We start from the raw sequence: 15,082 nt of genomic DNA on the forward strand, positions 1-15,082 counted from the left end.
AGATCATGGCTACGACGATTTAGACCAGCTAACATCAATGAAAAGTTCAGAAATCAATCAACTTTTGGTGGACACTGGTCTAGCATTGAAACATGGGCACAAGCTAAGGTTTCACAATGCTTTGGAAATGGCCAGGCCAGGCACTTCATGTAACCCGAGTACTGTGGCTCAGAGTTCATCAACCTCAAACGCAAACAGAGTTCAGAAAGGTATGTATTTCAATGTTTTATCAAGTATTAAAACATATGACCTCAGAAATATCACCCTATTGACATTTTTATATGTCAAAATATAGATTGGATAAAATTTGAAAGTCAGATTGATGTTGTTTTAAGGGGAAGGGACTGATTTTTTGCATGTGCGTTTGTTATAGTGAAGTGTTTATTTGTGTTTTTGGCTATTTCAGCTGTAGTATTTTCAGACGATTTTTACACAAACCAATGATTTTACAAGCGTAATGTTGAAACTATATCAGAGTTTAACAGTAGCATAGTGTTGTAAAACAAGAACAAATCAAACTTAACATTTTAATACCATGCATTCTGATTTCTGATATGTTATTGTTGACTTTTTAATTGCAGAAATGCGTTTACAAGGTGGAAGATTTGTTTTGTATCAAAAGCAAAAGAGGAACCTGAATGGATGAAGAATTATGGCATACCAAATGCCTTCAGCCCACGATTAAAATTTTTCAATGAAGTTACCAAGGAGCTCTATGAAGAAGTTCGCTCAGAAGTTGTGAACTTCAAAAATTACTTGATACATCAAAGGAAATTCAGGTGGGAGGTCACTCAGGATATTCAAAATATCACCAATACAGTAGAGAAGCAACTAAAGGGCAGCAGTGGTATAGCTGTCAATGTACATCAGTACTCCAGTGTACCCAAAACTCCAAAGCTGGCAGATGCGAAGAAGGCTGAAAACACTGCAAAGGAAGTGCATCAAATCTCTCTCAAATTGAGGCAGTGCTAGAACGATTAGCTAATCGGAGAAAGCTGTTATTCAACGAAGATCATCATCTATATAGGTGGGCGAACAATGAGTGCAAATTCATTGATGGGCATATGTCAGCTTTACATGAGCAGAAGAAGTACACACAAAATCTAGAGGATAAGATTTCAAACACAGCAATGGTTCTCTGTAAACGGTTTCCCTCAACACGTGTTAATGTAGCCGAGAGAAGAAGGAAAGGTCGAAAGAAAGAGCAACGCAAGAAGGTCAGGCAGAGAAAGAAGAAGGTTGAAATAATACAAGCATCAAGAATTCTACATTTAGTGTTGAAAAATGAAGAGAAAGTACATAAAATTGTACTAGAATTCATTACTTCCTGCAAATATCTGCAGAAATCTGAAATAAAACTGAACCTTGGTGACTTAAACTTACAAGGGTTTAAGCTTAGACCAAAATTACACAAGAAGGGAATAGAATATTTGCTTGCCATCGAATGCTTTTCTGAGGATGCTGAAGAGCAGTTTAATCAATTCCTGGCAATAATGAAGAGAGAGAGAGAGAGAGAGAGAGAGAGAGAGAGAGGAGAGAGAGAGAGAGAGAGAGAGAGAGAGAGAGAGAGAGAGCACTTTAGAAATAAAGGTGCAGGTATTTCAAGCAATAATACTCCAAGTGATGGTGACTGTGATGAAACTGATGATGATGATCATGATCATGAGGCGGAAGAGATTGAGGAGGAGAAAAAGGATGACGATGTCGATGAAAGTGAGGAAAGTGATGTTGAGGACACTGATGATGACAACAGCATGGAGGAGGAAGAGGATAAAGCTAGGCTCAATGAGGAAGATGACTCTGAAAACATAAAGGAGGGTAGTGAGTTGTAAAAGATATAAAAGACCACATTCAAAATGGGAAAGACATACAGAGTTACTTTACCTTCACCTGAACATTTTTTTTTCAATTCTAACGTGCTAATATTTAAGTTTGTATTTACCTTGCTAAAGTACTTCTCAGTTCATGTTGAGTTGACATTGCCATTCATGGAAACTAGTGTCAAAATATTTAACAGTATTTCATCTTTTCACAGGACAAATCTATTTGCAGATATTTATTTCAGAGTTTACTGCTTTTTTATTTAGATAGTCTTAGTCTATTTAATATATTAGACTTGTATTTTTACAGATTTTTCTTGGAGTTGTTTATCACATTTTAACACTTTAATTTCAAAGTGTTGACAGTTTCGAATCATCAGATCATTTTAATGTTTTTACACAGACTAGTTGTTTGACCATGGAAAAATTACAGTAGTCCAGGTCATTCTTTTCGCTGATTTAACATCATTACATCACATCAGCCAATTACCAGGCAATGTTCAGGGAGTGTGCAAAGTTAATTATTGGAGAATTTTCCAAAGTATCCACCTGTGTTGTATTTTATCAATTTATCGGAAATCATTAAAATTTATGCCAATCAGATTTTCAACAACTGTTTTTTTTTTTCATTTACAACATGCCAGCAGTATCTGTAAGATGATTTGAAACTTTGTGCAAGTAGCCGTAGCAATGGGCTGACATAATAATTTTATTCATTTTTCAATGAATTTCTTACCAAACTGTGGAACCTGGAAAAGTAAAAGGAATTTGGTACCAAAATATTTTCAGATCCCCCCTACACCTTATGGAAAATTTCAAAGTCCCCCCCCCCTCTACTACCCCCAGAAATTTCGAATTCCCCCCTTGATTCCTCCAGCCCCCCCCCTTCACCATTTTTTGGAACGCGGCCTTATACACCATTAACGTAGCAATGAATTGAGCAACCGTCCCATCGAATAAGACACCCTAATCATGAGGTGATTTTTTTACTATTTCTGATATCGATATCCAACCAACGAGCTGCTGTTTACCCGATATCTGGTGCTACCATTGGTAATATTGACATCGAATTTGCAGATCATTATAACAACTACAGCAAATCATTCTCAAAGTGGGGATAAAGCACATTAGCAATAGTAAATCAACAGGCCGTATAGTTTCAAGCTATTACAACTTGATAAAATCTGAAAAAAACTAAATTGAATGACTATGTTACTGTGTCGTTCCCAGTCATTTTAAACGTGCGTCATTCAGCCATTGTTGAAAAACCCTGACCTTGATCCAAACAGTCTGAAAAACTACCGACCTGTGTCAAATTTGCCATTTCTATCGAAATTGCTTGAGCGGGTTGTTGCTTTGCAATTGCACATTCACCTGGCTCTACCACTCACTGTTAACCAAGTTCCAAAGTTCGTATCGCGCTCACCACAGCACAGAGACTGCCCTTCTGCATATGCATAATACCATCATGCTTGCTCTCGACGAAAAGAAGGATGATTTCCTTGTCATGTTTGACTCGTCTGCTGCCTTCGATACAGTTGACCATGATATACTCCTTCAATTCCGTTTTGGCATCACTGGCAAAGCTTTACCATGGTTCGGATTTTATATCAACAATCGTAATTAGCGTTTAAATATAGGCTCATTTACATCACCAGTACAAATATGACATATGGCGTCCCTTTAGGTTTGGCTTTTGGACCATTTCTCTTTACACTGTATACAGCGCCACTTGAAAACATCATTGTCAAGCATGACTTCAACTATATGTTGTATGCGGGTGACTCGCAGATTTGTTGTATGCAATAGACCCGATGAAGCTCAAGTTTCTCTTGAGCTATACGTAGATGAAATTCGCAGGTGGATGAGATCCAATATGTTGATTCTCAACGAAAATAAGACAAGAATGATTCAGTTTTCCTCACGCCTGAGATCAGATGCGGTGAAAATTTCCAGCCTTAGGATACAAGAGTTTGATATTGCCCCGTACTCCACTGCAGTTCGCAATCTTGCTGTAATGCTCAGCCATGACGGTTCTGCTTCTGATTGTATTAGTCATATCTGCAGGAAAGGTTTCTACCCATTATCTAGATTTGGCAAGATCCACTCATTATTGGACAAACATACAACGATGGTTCATGCATTCATTACGTCTCAGCTTGATTATTGCAATAGTCTCCTGTATGGTGTTAGAAAGACTCAGCTGGACCGCCTACAATCACTTCAAAATGCTGCGGCTCGTCATGTCTCCCGGACTCGGAACTCAATCACATCACACTTGTTCTTACTGATTTGCACTGGCCGCCGGTTGATGCTCGCATCAAATTTATTTTTTTAACTGCCTTTAAAATCATTCATCGCTTCGCACCACTTTATATAATTGATTTGCTTGAAATTTACACCCTGCATTCCAGCTTTTGGCCATACAAATTTTGACGTGGTCACTATCCGGTTTAGGCCCTGAGAACTGGATAGTGCCCACGTCTATGAATATTCAGCGTGAACGAGGGCGATAAAACTACAAAGAATGTTTCGGATAAGGCTGGCAGGAACGCAAACAAATTATCTCCTCTTTATCCCAAATCTACAATTGGCTCTTCTAAGTATTATCTACACTTCCACCTTGCCAGTCCACAAAGACTGGATTTTTGGTAGTTGAGAACGTCCACACCAAACGATGTGAGTTGAAACGGTTACTAGCAAACTATTAAAGTGCATGTTATGTTGTAAAATACCACAGTCACCAATTTTGGTCGAAAATGAAAGAAATGCGTTGCAACACACGATAATGTCTAGTATTTTAGGCCCCACAGTCCGTCAAACCACATCCATACATGAACGTGCTCGCTTATGTCCGTACTCTCTAAGCTGACATTGTATGGTATGCATTACACGTCAGCGACGAGTGCTACGCTTGCGATCGTGTCGATCGGTACGACGGTATGACATGTATCAATGGTCCAATTCAATTGACTTCAATGACGGCAAAACTGATGTTTTCTCCGTTGTTATGGACAGGGGTCTGGCATTCACAGGTGCAGAACATTTCGGCTAATGGGACATAACAATAAAACAAAAACTGACCAACTTCGCCTGTTTGTAAGCGCTGGCATTCCTGGGAACAAGGATTCGCTCACCCCATACCCGGGCCCGCACCTTGATCCCTGCTTTGTACTTAGCCAGTGGTTAACTGTTTCTATCTTTTATCTAATATAAGCCTAGTATATCCATGTGAGATATGTATGTGGTCCAATTTTGATACACTGTAGTCTAATTTTGATATGGTTACTTATTCACTATATTAAATCACAGACAACAGAAAAAATGCTCACATGCCGGTTAGCCCGTGTAACGCCGGGAACACAACGGAGGCTGTTCGCAACTTACGGCTAACATTGCCGGCCAACTTCAAGAATCATGTCTCAATTTTTAGGGCCCAAGCCTTGCGGCTTGGGGCCACTATTTGTTTTACTGGAGTTCAATATTCTTCTTAGGGCCCAAGCCGACCGGCTAGGCCCCTACTGTTATTGCTCGAGTTCTACTATTTAGGGGCCGAGCGCCCTCATGGGCGATGGCCCCTATTGGTATTGCTCAAATTCTACTTTCTTCTTCTTCTTCTTCTTCTTCTGCCGTTTTTTTGTCCGTCCTAATCTCAGAAACTGCTCAATGAAATTTTTTGAAACTTGGTACAATGTTTAAGGTCAATGAGAGGTAGTGCATGTTAGTCTTGAATATTTAATTAGTCATGTGACCTGGCTACAATTTTGAAATGAAAATGTTTTTTATTGTCCCATTTCCATAAAATTTGACCGATCCAAAATCTTTTCGCAAACTTTATAGACAATAATAAATAGATGCTATATATTAAATTTCAAGGAAATTGACCAGGCAGTTTTTGAGAAGAAGATTTTTAAGGTGAAGTACTACGAATTACGTCAAAATTAAATTGTGGTGTCATTTTCTTGAAACTTTGCACAAATATCCTTGGAAGTTGTGCAAGTGCAAAAATGAAATAAAAAATGGGGTCACCACGCTCGTTTTCATGGAAGCGGACGTCAAAATGGCGTCGTTAGAAATAAATAAAAATGATATAATTCACTTAAACAAAGAAAGCATTTATAAAACGCTTCGCAAATGAGTTAATTATAATAAATACCAAGACTTAAGATCCATATCTATCGAATGTACAGTTTTCATGATGTTTGTGAAGAAATTTTAACATAATTATCGATTACAAAATGATGATATCGAAATTACATCACTTCATAATTTTCGAACTTTCTTCTGTTGCTTTGAATGGTGTCAATTTGACAAAACTTGGCGAATAAACTCCTGACATAATACCATTTAGTTTACACTTTTAATAAAAGGGTGTCACCACGCTACTTTTTACAATATCTCCAGGTGAATGGGTAATTTGCGCCATATAAATGGAGAGAAAATCTTAATTTTTCGCTCATATTGAATAAAAACCAGCTTCCTAGGGGGTCAAAATATGACAAGGTTATAGGTCACATGTATGTCTAAGACACTGGGTCAAAAAATTAGGTAAAAGCGCAATTTACCAATGACAGGTGATGTTAAATACATGCGCAACAAAATAACCCATTTGCGGCAGGCTGGAGTTAAATCTGCGCAGAAACGTTCTAAAGCGTGTGCGCGTCCGAATTCGTCGCCCTTTACCTTAAAGTATTATTTTTCTGATTTTTCAATAACCTTTGACCTACCCTATACCTCTGCAGCTAAGCTATACCAATGCTTATTCTGGCCTATGTAAGAGTCCTGGGGGGCGGGGGCTAGTGACTACTGAACAATGACCAACAGGGGATCAAACTGCAAATCAATATTTTGAGGATGAACTTGACCTATGACCCTAGCATGTTTCTATGCCTCATTGATTATGCACATATCTAATTCTGGCATGCCAACAGTGCTGGAGGTCAGATTTTTGGTATATATTGATAACTATTGAAAACAATTTTTTTCACAAAATGTCACACGACCCTTGACCGCAAATATACGTATCTGTCAATAACTCTGTAACCACAAGAGCTACACCCCTCATATTTGGTATGATGGGAGACCTAATGGTACCATACCATATGTCATGCCTCATTTAAAATGCACATATCTAATTTTGGGCAAGCCAATAGAGCTAGAGGTCTGATTTTTGGTATATAGGGATAACTATGGGATACAATTTTTTGGACAAAATGTCATGTGACCTCGATGACATTTAACCTCAAATATACATATTTGTCCATTACTCAGTAACCAACAGTGCTATACCCTTTGACCTCAAATACATGTATGTACCTAAACAAGAGGCAACAATTAGTGCAAACACCTTCATCTTTGGTATTATAGCAGATCTCATGGTGACGCATCATGTGTCTCATCAACTATGCGACTGCTCGGCCCCTACAACGCTGCTTGCAGCTTTAATTAGGGGCCCAAGCCTACCGGCTGGGCCCCTATTGGTTTCGTAGGAATTCAACTTTCTTCTTAGGGGCCCAAGCCGACCGGCTGGGACCCTATTGTTATTGCTCAAGTTCTACTGACTTCCTCTTCTTCTTCTTCTGCCGTTTCTTTGCTCACCTAGATCTCTCGAACGGCTGAACGAAAACTTCTCAAACTTGCAGGGCTTATAGGAGCCAATTAGTACTCGTGCACCTGACCCTTGAAATTTTGATTAGTCACGTGACCTGGCGGCCATATTGGATTTTCCAAAAACCTAAAGATGGCTTCTTCAGAAGACCTAGGGGTCTAGTCGATTTGAAATTTTTTGTATAGCAAGCATGACCTAAGGTCTTTAGAATTTGCAAATAAAATCGCATGCGGTCATGTGACCTTGGCCGCCATATTGGATATTCTAAAATACTCATTTAATCTTTAAAAATCTTCTTCTCCAGAACCAAAACACCGATTGAGCTCAAATTTTACTCATGTCATCCCTACAGTGATTTCTTTCAAGTTTGCAAAAAACATTATGATCGGTCACGTGGTTTGGCCGCCATATTGGATTTTGTGAAATCACAATTTAATCTTTAAAAATCTTCTTCTCAAGAACCGATCCACCGATTGAACTAAAATTTTACATCTATCATCTGAAGTGTGATCTCTTTCAAGGTTGCGAAAGGCGTTTGGATCGGTCACGTGGTTTGGCCGCCATATTGGATTTTGCAAAAAATCGTTATTTAATCTTTAAAAATATTCTCCTCCAGAACCACAACACCGATTAAGCTCAAATTTTACTCATGTCGTCCTTACAGTGATCTCTTTCAAGTTTGCAAAAAACATTTCGATTGGTCACGTGGTTTGGCCGCCATATTGGATTTTGTGAAATCACAATTTAATCTTTAAAAATCTTCTTCTCCAGAACCGATTCACCGATTAAACTAAAATTTTACATCTATCATCTAAAGTGTGATCTCTTTCAAGTTTGCAAAAGGCATTTGGATCGGTCACGTGGTTTGGCCGCCATATTGGATTTTGTGAAATCACAATTTAATCTTTAAAAATCTTCTTCTCCAGAACCGATTCACCGATTAAACTAAAATTTTACATCTATCATCTAAAGTGTGATCTCTTTCAAGTTTGCGAAAGGCGTTTTGATCGGTCACTCGGTTTGGCCGCCATATTGGATTTTGCGAAAATCGTAATTTCATCTTTAAAAATCTTCTTCTGTAGAACAAACATACCGAATCGACAGAAATTTTACATGCATCATCTATAGTGCTATCTCTTTCAAGTTTGTGAAAGGCATTTGGATAGGTCACCTGGTTTTGCCGCCATATTGAATTTTGCAAAAATCGTAACTTACTCTTAAAAATCGTCTACTCCAGAACAAACACACAGATTCAATTGAAATTTTATGTATATCATCTAAAGTGTGATCTCTTTCAAATTTGCGAAAGACATTTGGATCGGTCACATGGTTTGGCTGCCGTATATGGTTTTGCAAAACTCGTAATTTAATCTTTAAAAACATTCTCCTCCAGAACCAATACACAGATTGAACTAAAATTGTACACTCATAATACCTAGTGGTAGTTCTTTTTAATTTCCGAAAGGCGTTTGGGTCAGTCAGAAGGTTTGTTCGCCGTATTGGATATAGCGAAAATCGCAATTTAATCATTAAAAATCTTCTTCTCAAAAACCAACACACAGATTCAACTGACATTTTACTCATGTCTTTCTTAGTATGAGCACTTTCAAGTTTGCGAAAGGCATTTGGATCGGTTAAGTCGCCTCAATGTTCATAAGGCAGCAGTTTAAAACCTCGTCAGTCAGAAGATCGATCAGTGATGTATGTTATATTGTACACTTGAAAGTTAAAGACGGCACAACAGACTGCAATGCCCGCTGTCAAATTCAGCTAGCAGTCACACGAACCCTAATCTCGGCCCCTTATGTAAGGCAACTTTGACGACAAGCTTCTGTACGCCAGGTGACGCTGTCAAGTATATCGCCACGGAAGTACTTAGAGGAGTGTGCCACTAGCTTTAAGGGGTGGCCGACTGGTGTGATTGACTGAATAAGAGTGGGGCAAGGTCCCGCCAGGGCACAATTACTGGGGTCTACGCACAGCTTATATGTGAGTGTCAAGGATCATAAATTAAGCTATTCGGGTAATTTTATATGTAGGTGTCTGAATGCACGCTCACTTATTCATCACGAATAAAAAAGAAAGATACATAACATTGCAAGGTGTGGTGATTTTTTTATGATTATCTATCAGACATGCATGGAGTGGCCCTTGTGCGTTATGTAACTGAGAGCATGTAGCTGATTAAATATGTAAACAAGACCACATCAAGCCCAGTGTCGTAAAATCGCTGATACACATCGATTAAAACAACACCTTGTTTTATGAAGTTCTGTAGCTTGATCGTATTTCACTGTAATTGCTTTGGGTGCCATTGCAAGCCCGGTCTGTGAAATTGCCGAAATTTACCCGATATTTATCAGCGATTGGGGGACTCTAATATCGATACTAGACGATACTAGAATGACTTGCCCTGTGCCTCGGTACGCCGGATCTGTGAAATCTGTGATATTTGCCCGATATTTATCGGCGATTTGGGGACTCTAATATCGATACTAGACGATAGTAGAATGACTTGCCCTGTGCTTCGGTATGCCAGATCTGTGAAATCGCCGATATTTACCAGATACTTATCGGTGATTTGGGGACTCTAATATCGACACTAGACGATACTAGATTCTGTTTTCACCACCTAATAGATCTAGCCGAGCCAATCTATCTTCGATATTGTATAGTCTATTAGCCGTAACTATCGGATATATAAAAGTGCAATGTCGCTATGTCCCCCCCCCCCCACCGGTGATAGACCAGTGCGAGAACGCACCAGAGTTGTCGACAACATAACAAGTTTTACTAAAGGCGGCAGCCAAGGAAACACGAAATCATACAAAAACTTCTTGATGACAACGTATCAGTGCAACGGGTGTCGATCATTCCGATGTGATCGTTGACCCACCAAACGGGTTGGAGTTACTGAACTATTTCGAAGAGGCTGTTCAAGTTACGGATAAGTTTGGAAATCCGTGTTTGGCTGTAGGTGCCTGTGTGATTATCGATAATTGCGGTTCCAGCACGCATGATATATTGAACAAAATCTCCAACGACTATTGCGGAAAGTCTACCGTGAATTTGCAAAGTTAGGTCACGGCAAAAGCATACGGCTTTTTTTACAATGTAGAGCGAGTAAGGCACTCCTGAACGGCGAAATGTTGGTGGTGTATTGCTACGAACAAGCAAATATCCCTACTGACTTTAGAAACTTGTGTGAATTGGCTTCCTTAATGATGAATTCGCAAGAATTTTCAGTGTACTGTGACGTGATATCGTAAACAGGTTTTTAGAGAAGGCGCTCGGCTCATCTGCCGAGTCGACGTACTTCCGCACTTATGTCGTGCAAATGCGCAAGTCTTGTCGCGATATTTGAGCATTTAACTTGATCGTCAGTGAAACAAAAAGATGTTATTCCATATCAAAACATTATGTGTTTTATATTTTAGGGTTCTGTTTACGTAATAGACATGAACATTTGGATTTATGATCCGTGATTTCCGTGATCCGTGGCATGATTCAAGCTGGCCGTGAATACGCACTGACGTTTTTGGTCATGACCCCTGACCCAAGTGTCATCGATATGCTGTGCGCTGTCCGAGCATCGCTTGCTAAATTCATGGAGCTTGAAAATTTTGCTCTACCTGTAGGGGGGCACTTGAAAATTTAGTGGTCCTTTTATGTTTTACATTTTCCGATTCCAAGTTTTTTGTAGGTAATTTAATGAAAAATGAATACCATCTTTATGTCATTCAAATGTTGTAATGTTAGTAATAATTTAACAGAATCTACAACCATTTTGTCACATTCCATGACTTTTATCTCGAAAAAATCTAAACATGTGTGATTGTTGTAAAAAAAATCAAACTTGAGCCTAGTAACAGGGCAGAAGCTGCAACCGTTGATGATTTTTGCAATCTCTATACAATATATCAACTACAGTTTCTTGCGGTCTCCCTTCAGCAGCTCAAACACACAATGTTCAGTTTGTCGACAAAGCCTGTATATATAAATATGTATTAGGTGATAGTTTAATTAGAGTCCAGACTGACAGTCAGTTGTCAGCACTGATGCATGGTACACATACACAGGCTGTGCTAGCAAGCTGAATACTGGACAGTTCAACATGCTGTTGAGAGTAGAACAAGAACACAGTTGTATAATAAACTGAACAAAAATATTGTCAAAATTATCAAAGTTAATACAGCTACTGCCTATTGGCAACTGTCACTATCAGATACCGCCCTGCTACTGTAGTGTCACTGTTACTGCATACGTGAGCAGTGACAGAGATAGCTCTGACTCTGATATACATGGTAGTTGAAGAAGAGTTTGTGTCAAATAATGCTATGATAGTGAAACATTACCTAAACAAGATCAGGCCAAACAGCAACACAAGGAAGAACACATGGAAATTTTTGAATTCTGGCATATGAGAATAATCAAATATTAAAGACAAAAGATGGGGTCACCATGCTTGATTTTCTAAATTTTCACAGTCTTGTCATAAAATTATACAAAAGTAAAACTTTGAACAGTAAAGATGAAATGAAATTAAAGCTGCAAGCAGCGTTGGCGGGGCCCAAGCGGATAACATGGTTGAAAGATCTTGCACTAATGATATTATGTGCAAAATTCGATCTTGGAAAAGTATGATTTTGAACATCATCTCATAGTTACTGTAAGTGTCAGTGGGAATTGCATGTTTTACGTAAAATCCAATATGGCGTCGAAATATGAAGGATTAGCACTTGTGGTTACTGAGTTATGGACATATACTCATATTCAAGGTCGAAGGTCATCGAGGTCACGTGACATTATGTCAAAAAAATTGTATTGCTAAGTTATCCCTATATACCAAAAATCAGACCTCTAGCTATATCGGCTGGCTCAGAATTAGATATGCACATAATTAATGAGGTACAGGATGTGGTGTCATAAGGTCTCCCATCATACCAAATATGAAGGGTGTAGCACTTGTGGTTACTGAGTTATGGACATATACGTATATTCAAGGTCAAAGGTCATCGAGGTCACGTGACATTTTGTCAAAAAAATTGTATTGCTAAGTTATCCCTTTATACCAAAAATCAGACCTCTAGCTCTATTGGCTGGCTCAGAATTAGATATGTGCATAATTAATGAGGTACAGGATTTGGTGTCATAAGGTCTCCCATCATACCAAATATGAAGGGTGTAGCACTTGTGGTTACTGAGTTATGGACATATACGTATATTCAAGGCCAAAGGTCATCGAGGTCACGTGATATTTTGTCAAAAAAATTGTATTGCTAAGTTATCCCCATATACCACAAATCAGACCTCTAGCTCTATTGGCTGGCTCAGAATTAGATATGCACATAATTAATGAGGTACAGGATGTGGTGTCATAAGGTGTCCCATCATACCAAATATGAAGGCTGTAGCACTTGTGGTTACTGAGTTATGGACATATACGTATATTCAAGGCCAAAGGTCATCGAGGTCACGTGATATTTTGTCAAAAAAATTGTATTGCTAAGTTATCCCCATATACCAAAAATCAGACCTCTAGCTCTATTGGCTGGCTCAGAATTAGATATGCACATAATTAATGAGGTACAGGATGTGGTGTCATAAGGTGTCAAATCATACCAAATATGAAGGCTGTAGCACTTGTGGTTACTGAGTTATTGACATATACGTATATTCAAGGTCAAAGGTCATCGAGGTCACGTGACATTATGTCAAAAAATTGTATTGCTAAGTTATCCATATATACCAAAAATCAGACCTCTAGCTCTATTGGCTGGCTGAGAATTAGATATGCGCATAATTAATGAGGTACAGAATGTGGTGTCATAAGGTCTCCCATCATACCAAATATGAAGGCTGTAGCACTTGTGGTTACTTAGTTATGAACATATACGTATATTTAAGGTCAAAGGTCATCGAGGTTACATGACAATTTGTCAAAAAAATTGTATTGCTAAGTCATGCCTATATACCAAAAATCAGACCTCTAGCACTATTGGCTTGCCCAAAATTAGATATGTGCATATTTAATGAGGTACAAGATATGACACCATAAGGTCTCCCATCCTACCAAATATGAAGGCTGTAGCACTTGTGGTTCCTAAGTTATGGACGCATATGTATATTTGAGGTCAAAGGTCATGGAAGTCACGTGACATTTTGTTAAAAAAATTGTTTTTCGTAGTTATCCCTATATACCAAAAATCTGACCTCTTGCTCTATTAGATTGCCCAGAATTAGATATGACTCTTACATAGGCCAGAATAAGCCATTTGTATAGCTTAGCTGCAGAGGTATAGGGGAGGTCAAAGGTCATTGAAAAATCAGAAAAATAATACTTTAAAAATTTTCTTCTCAAAAACTGCCTGGTTAATTTCCTTGAAATTTATTATATAGCATCTAGTAGTGTGGCCTATAAAGTTTGCTACAAGATTTTGGTGTTAGTTCTGGAGAAGAAGTTTTTGAATGATTAAATTGCGATTTTTCGAAAATCCAATGTGGCGGCCAAATCATGTGAGCGATCCAAATGTCTTTCGCAAACTTAAAAGAGATCACTCTAAGGATGACATGAGTAAAATTTCAGTTAAATCGGTGTGTTTGTTCTGGAGAAGACGATTTGTAATGATTAAATTGCGATATTCGTAAAATCCAAGATGGCGGCCAAATCATGTGACCAATCCAAATGTCTTTCGCAAACTTGAAACAGATCACTCTAAGGATGACATGAGTAAAATTTCAGTTAAATCGGTGTGTTTGTTCTGGAGAAGAAGATTTTTAATGATTAAATTGCGATTTTCGTAAAATCCAAGATGGCGGCCAAATCACGTGACCGATCCAAACGTCTTTCGCAAACTTAAAAGAGATCACTCTAAGGATGACATGAGTAAAATTTCAGTTAAATCTGTGTGTTGGTTCTGGAGAAGAATATTTTTAATGATTAAATTGTGATTTTCGTAAAATCCAAGATGGCGGCCAATTCGCGTGACCGATCCAAACGTCTTTCGCAAACTTGAAAGAGATCACTCTAAGGATGACATGAGTAAAAGTTCAGCTAAATCTGTATATTGGTTCTGTAGAAGAAGATTTTTAAAATTAAATCGGTATTTTTCGAAAATCCAATATGGCCGCCAGGTCGCGCGACTATTCGAAATTTGTATACCCAGGTGCACGAGATCTCATAGGTACCTATTAGCCCTGCAAGTTTCAGAAGTTTGTGGTAAGCGGTGTTTGAGTTCTAGGTCGACAAAAAAAGAGCGGAAGAAGAAGAAGAAGAAGAAGAAGTAGAAGAAGAAAGTTGAACTCCTATAAAACCAATAGGGGCCCAGCCGGTCGGCTTGGGCCCCTAAAAATATAATGACTAAATGGAAATTATTTATTTTTTAACCACATTTGCAATTATTACGGCCTAAATTTCAGAGATGGATACATTCATTTGATGGAATATTTTAACCTTCCAGTATTGTCAATTTTGAGTAGCATCTAATTCATATATGTCTTGTACTTTTGAAACAAATTTTTGGTAGGTCACCGTGCTCAGTTTAAGACGCCATATTTGATTTCGTGAAAATCGCAATTTATCTCTAAAAATCTTCTTCTCCAGAACCAAAACACTGATGGAAGTGAAATTCCACTTTTGTCCTTCTTAGTGAGA

General features: G+C 38.4%; 1 protein-coding gene across 1 annotated transcript; it reads left to right on the forward strand.

The window, feature by feature from the left end:
- Positions 1-1,064: 1,064 nt before the first annotated feature.
- On the forward strand, positions 1,065-1,832 carry LOC139150940 (uncharacterized). Its single transcript, XM_070723427.1, has 2 exons — positions 1,065-1,295; positions 1,668-1,832. The coding sequence occupies exons 1-2, from the start codon at positions 1,065-1,067 to the stop codon at positions 1,830-1,832; spliced, it is 396 nt and encodes a 131-aa protein (XP_070579528.1).
- Positions 1,833-15,082: the final 13,250 nt, after the last annotated feature.

This window comes from Ptychodera flava, chromosome 2 (assembly GCF_041260155.1).
Source record: "Ptychodera flava strain L36383 chromosome 2, AS_Pfla_20210202, whole genome shotgun sequence".
Lineage (NCBI taxonomy): Eukaryota > Metazoa > Hemichordata > Enteropneusta > Ptychoderidae > Ptychodera > Ptychodera flava.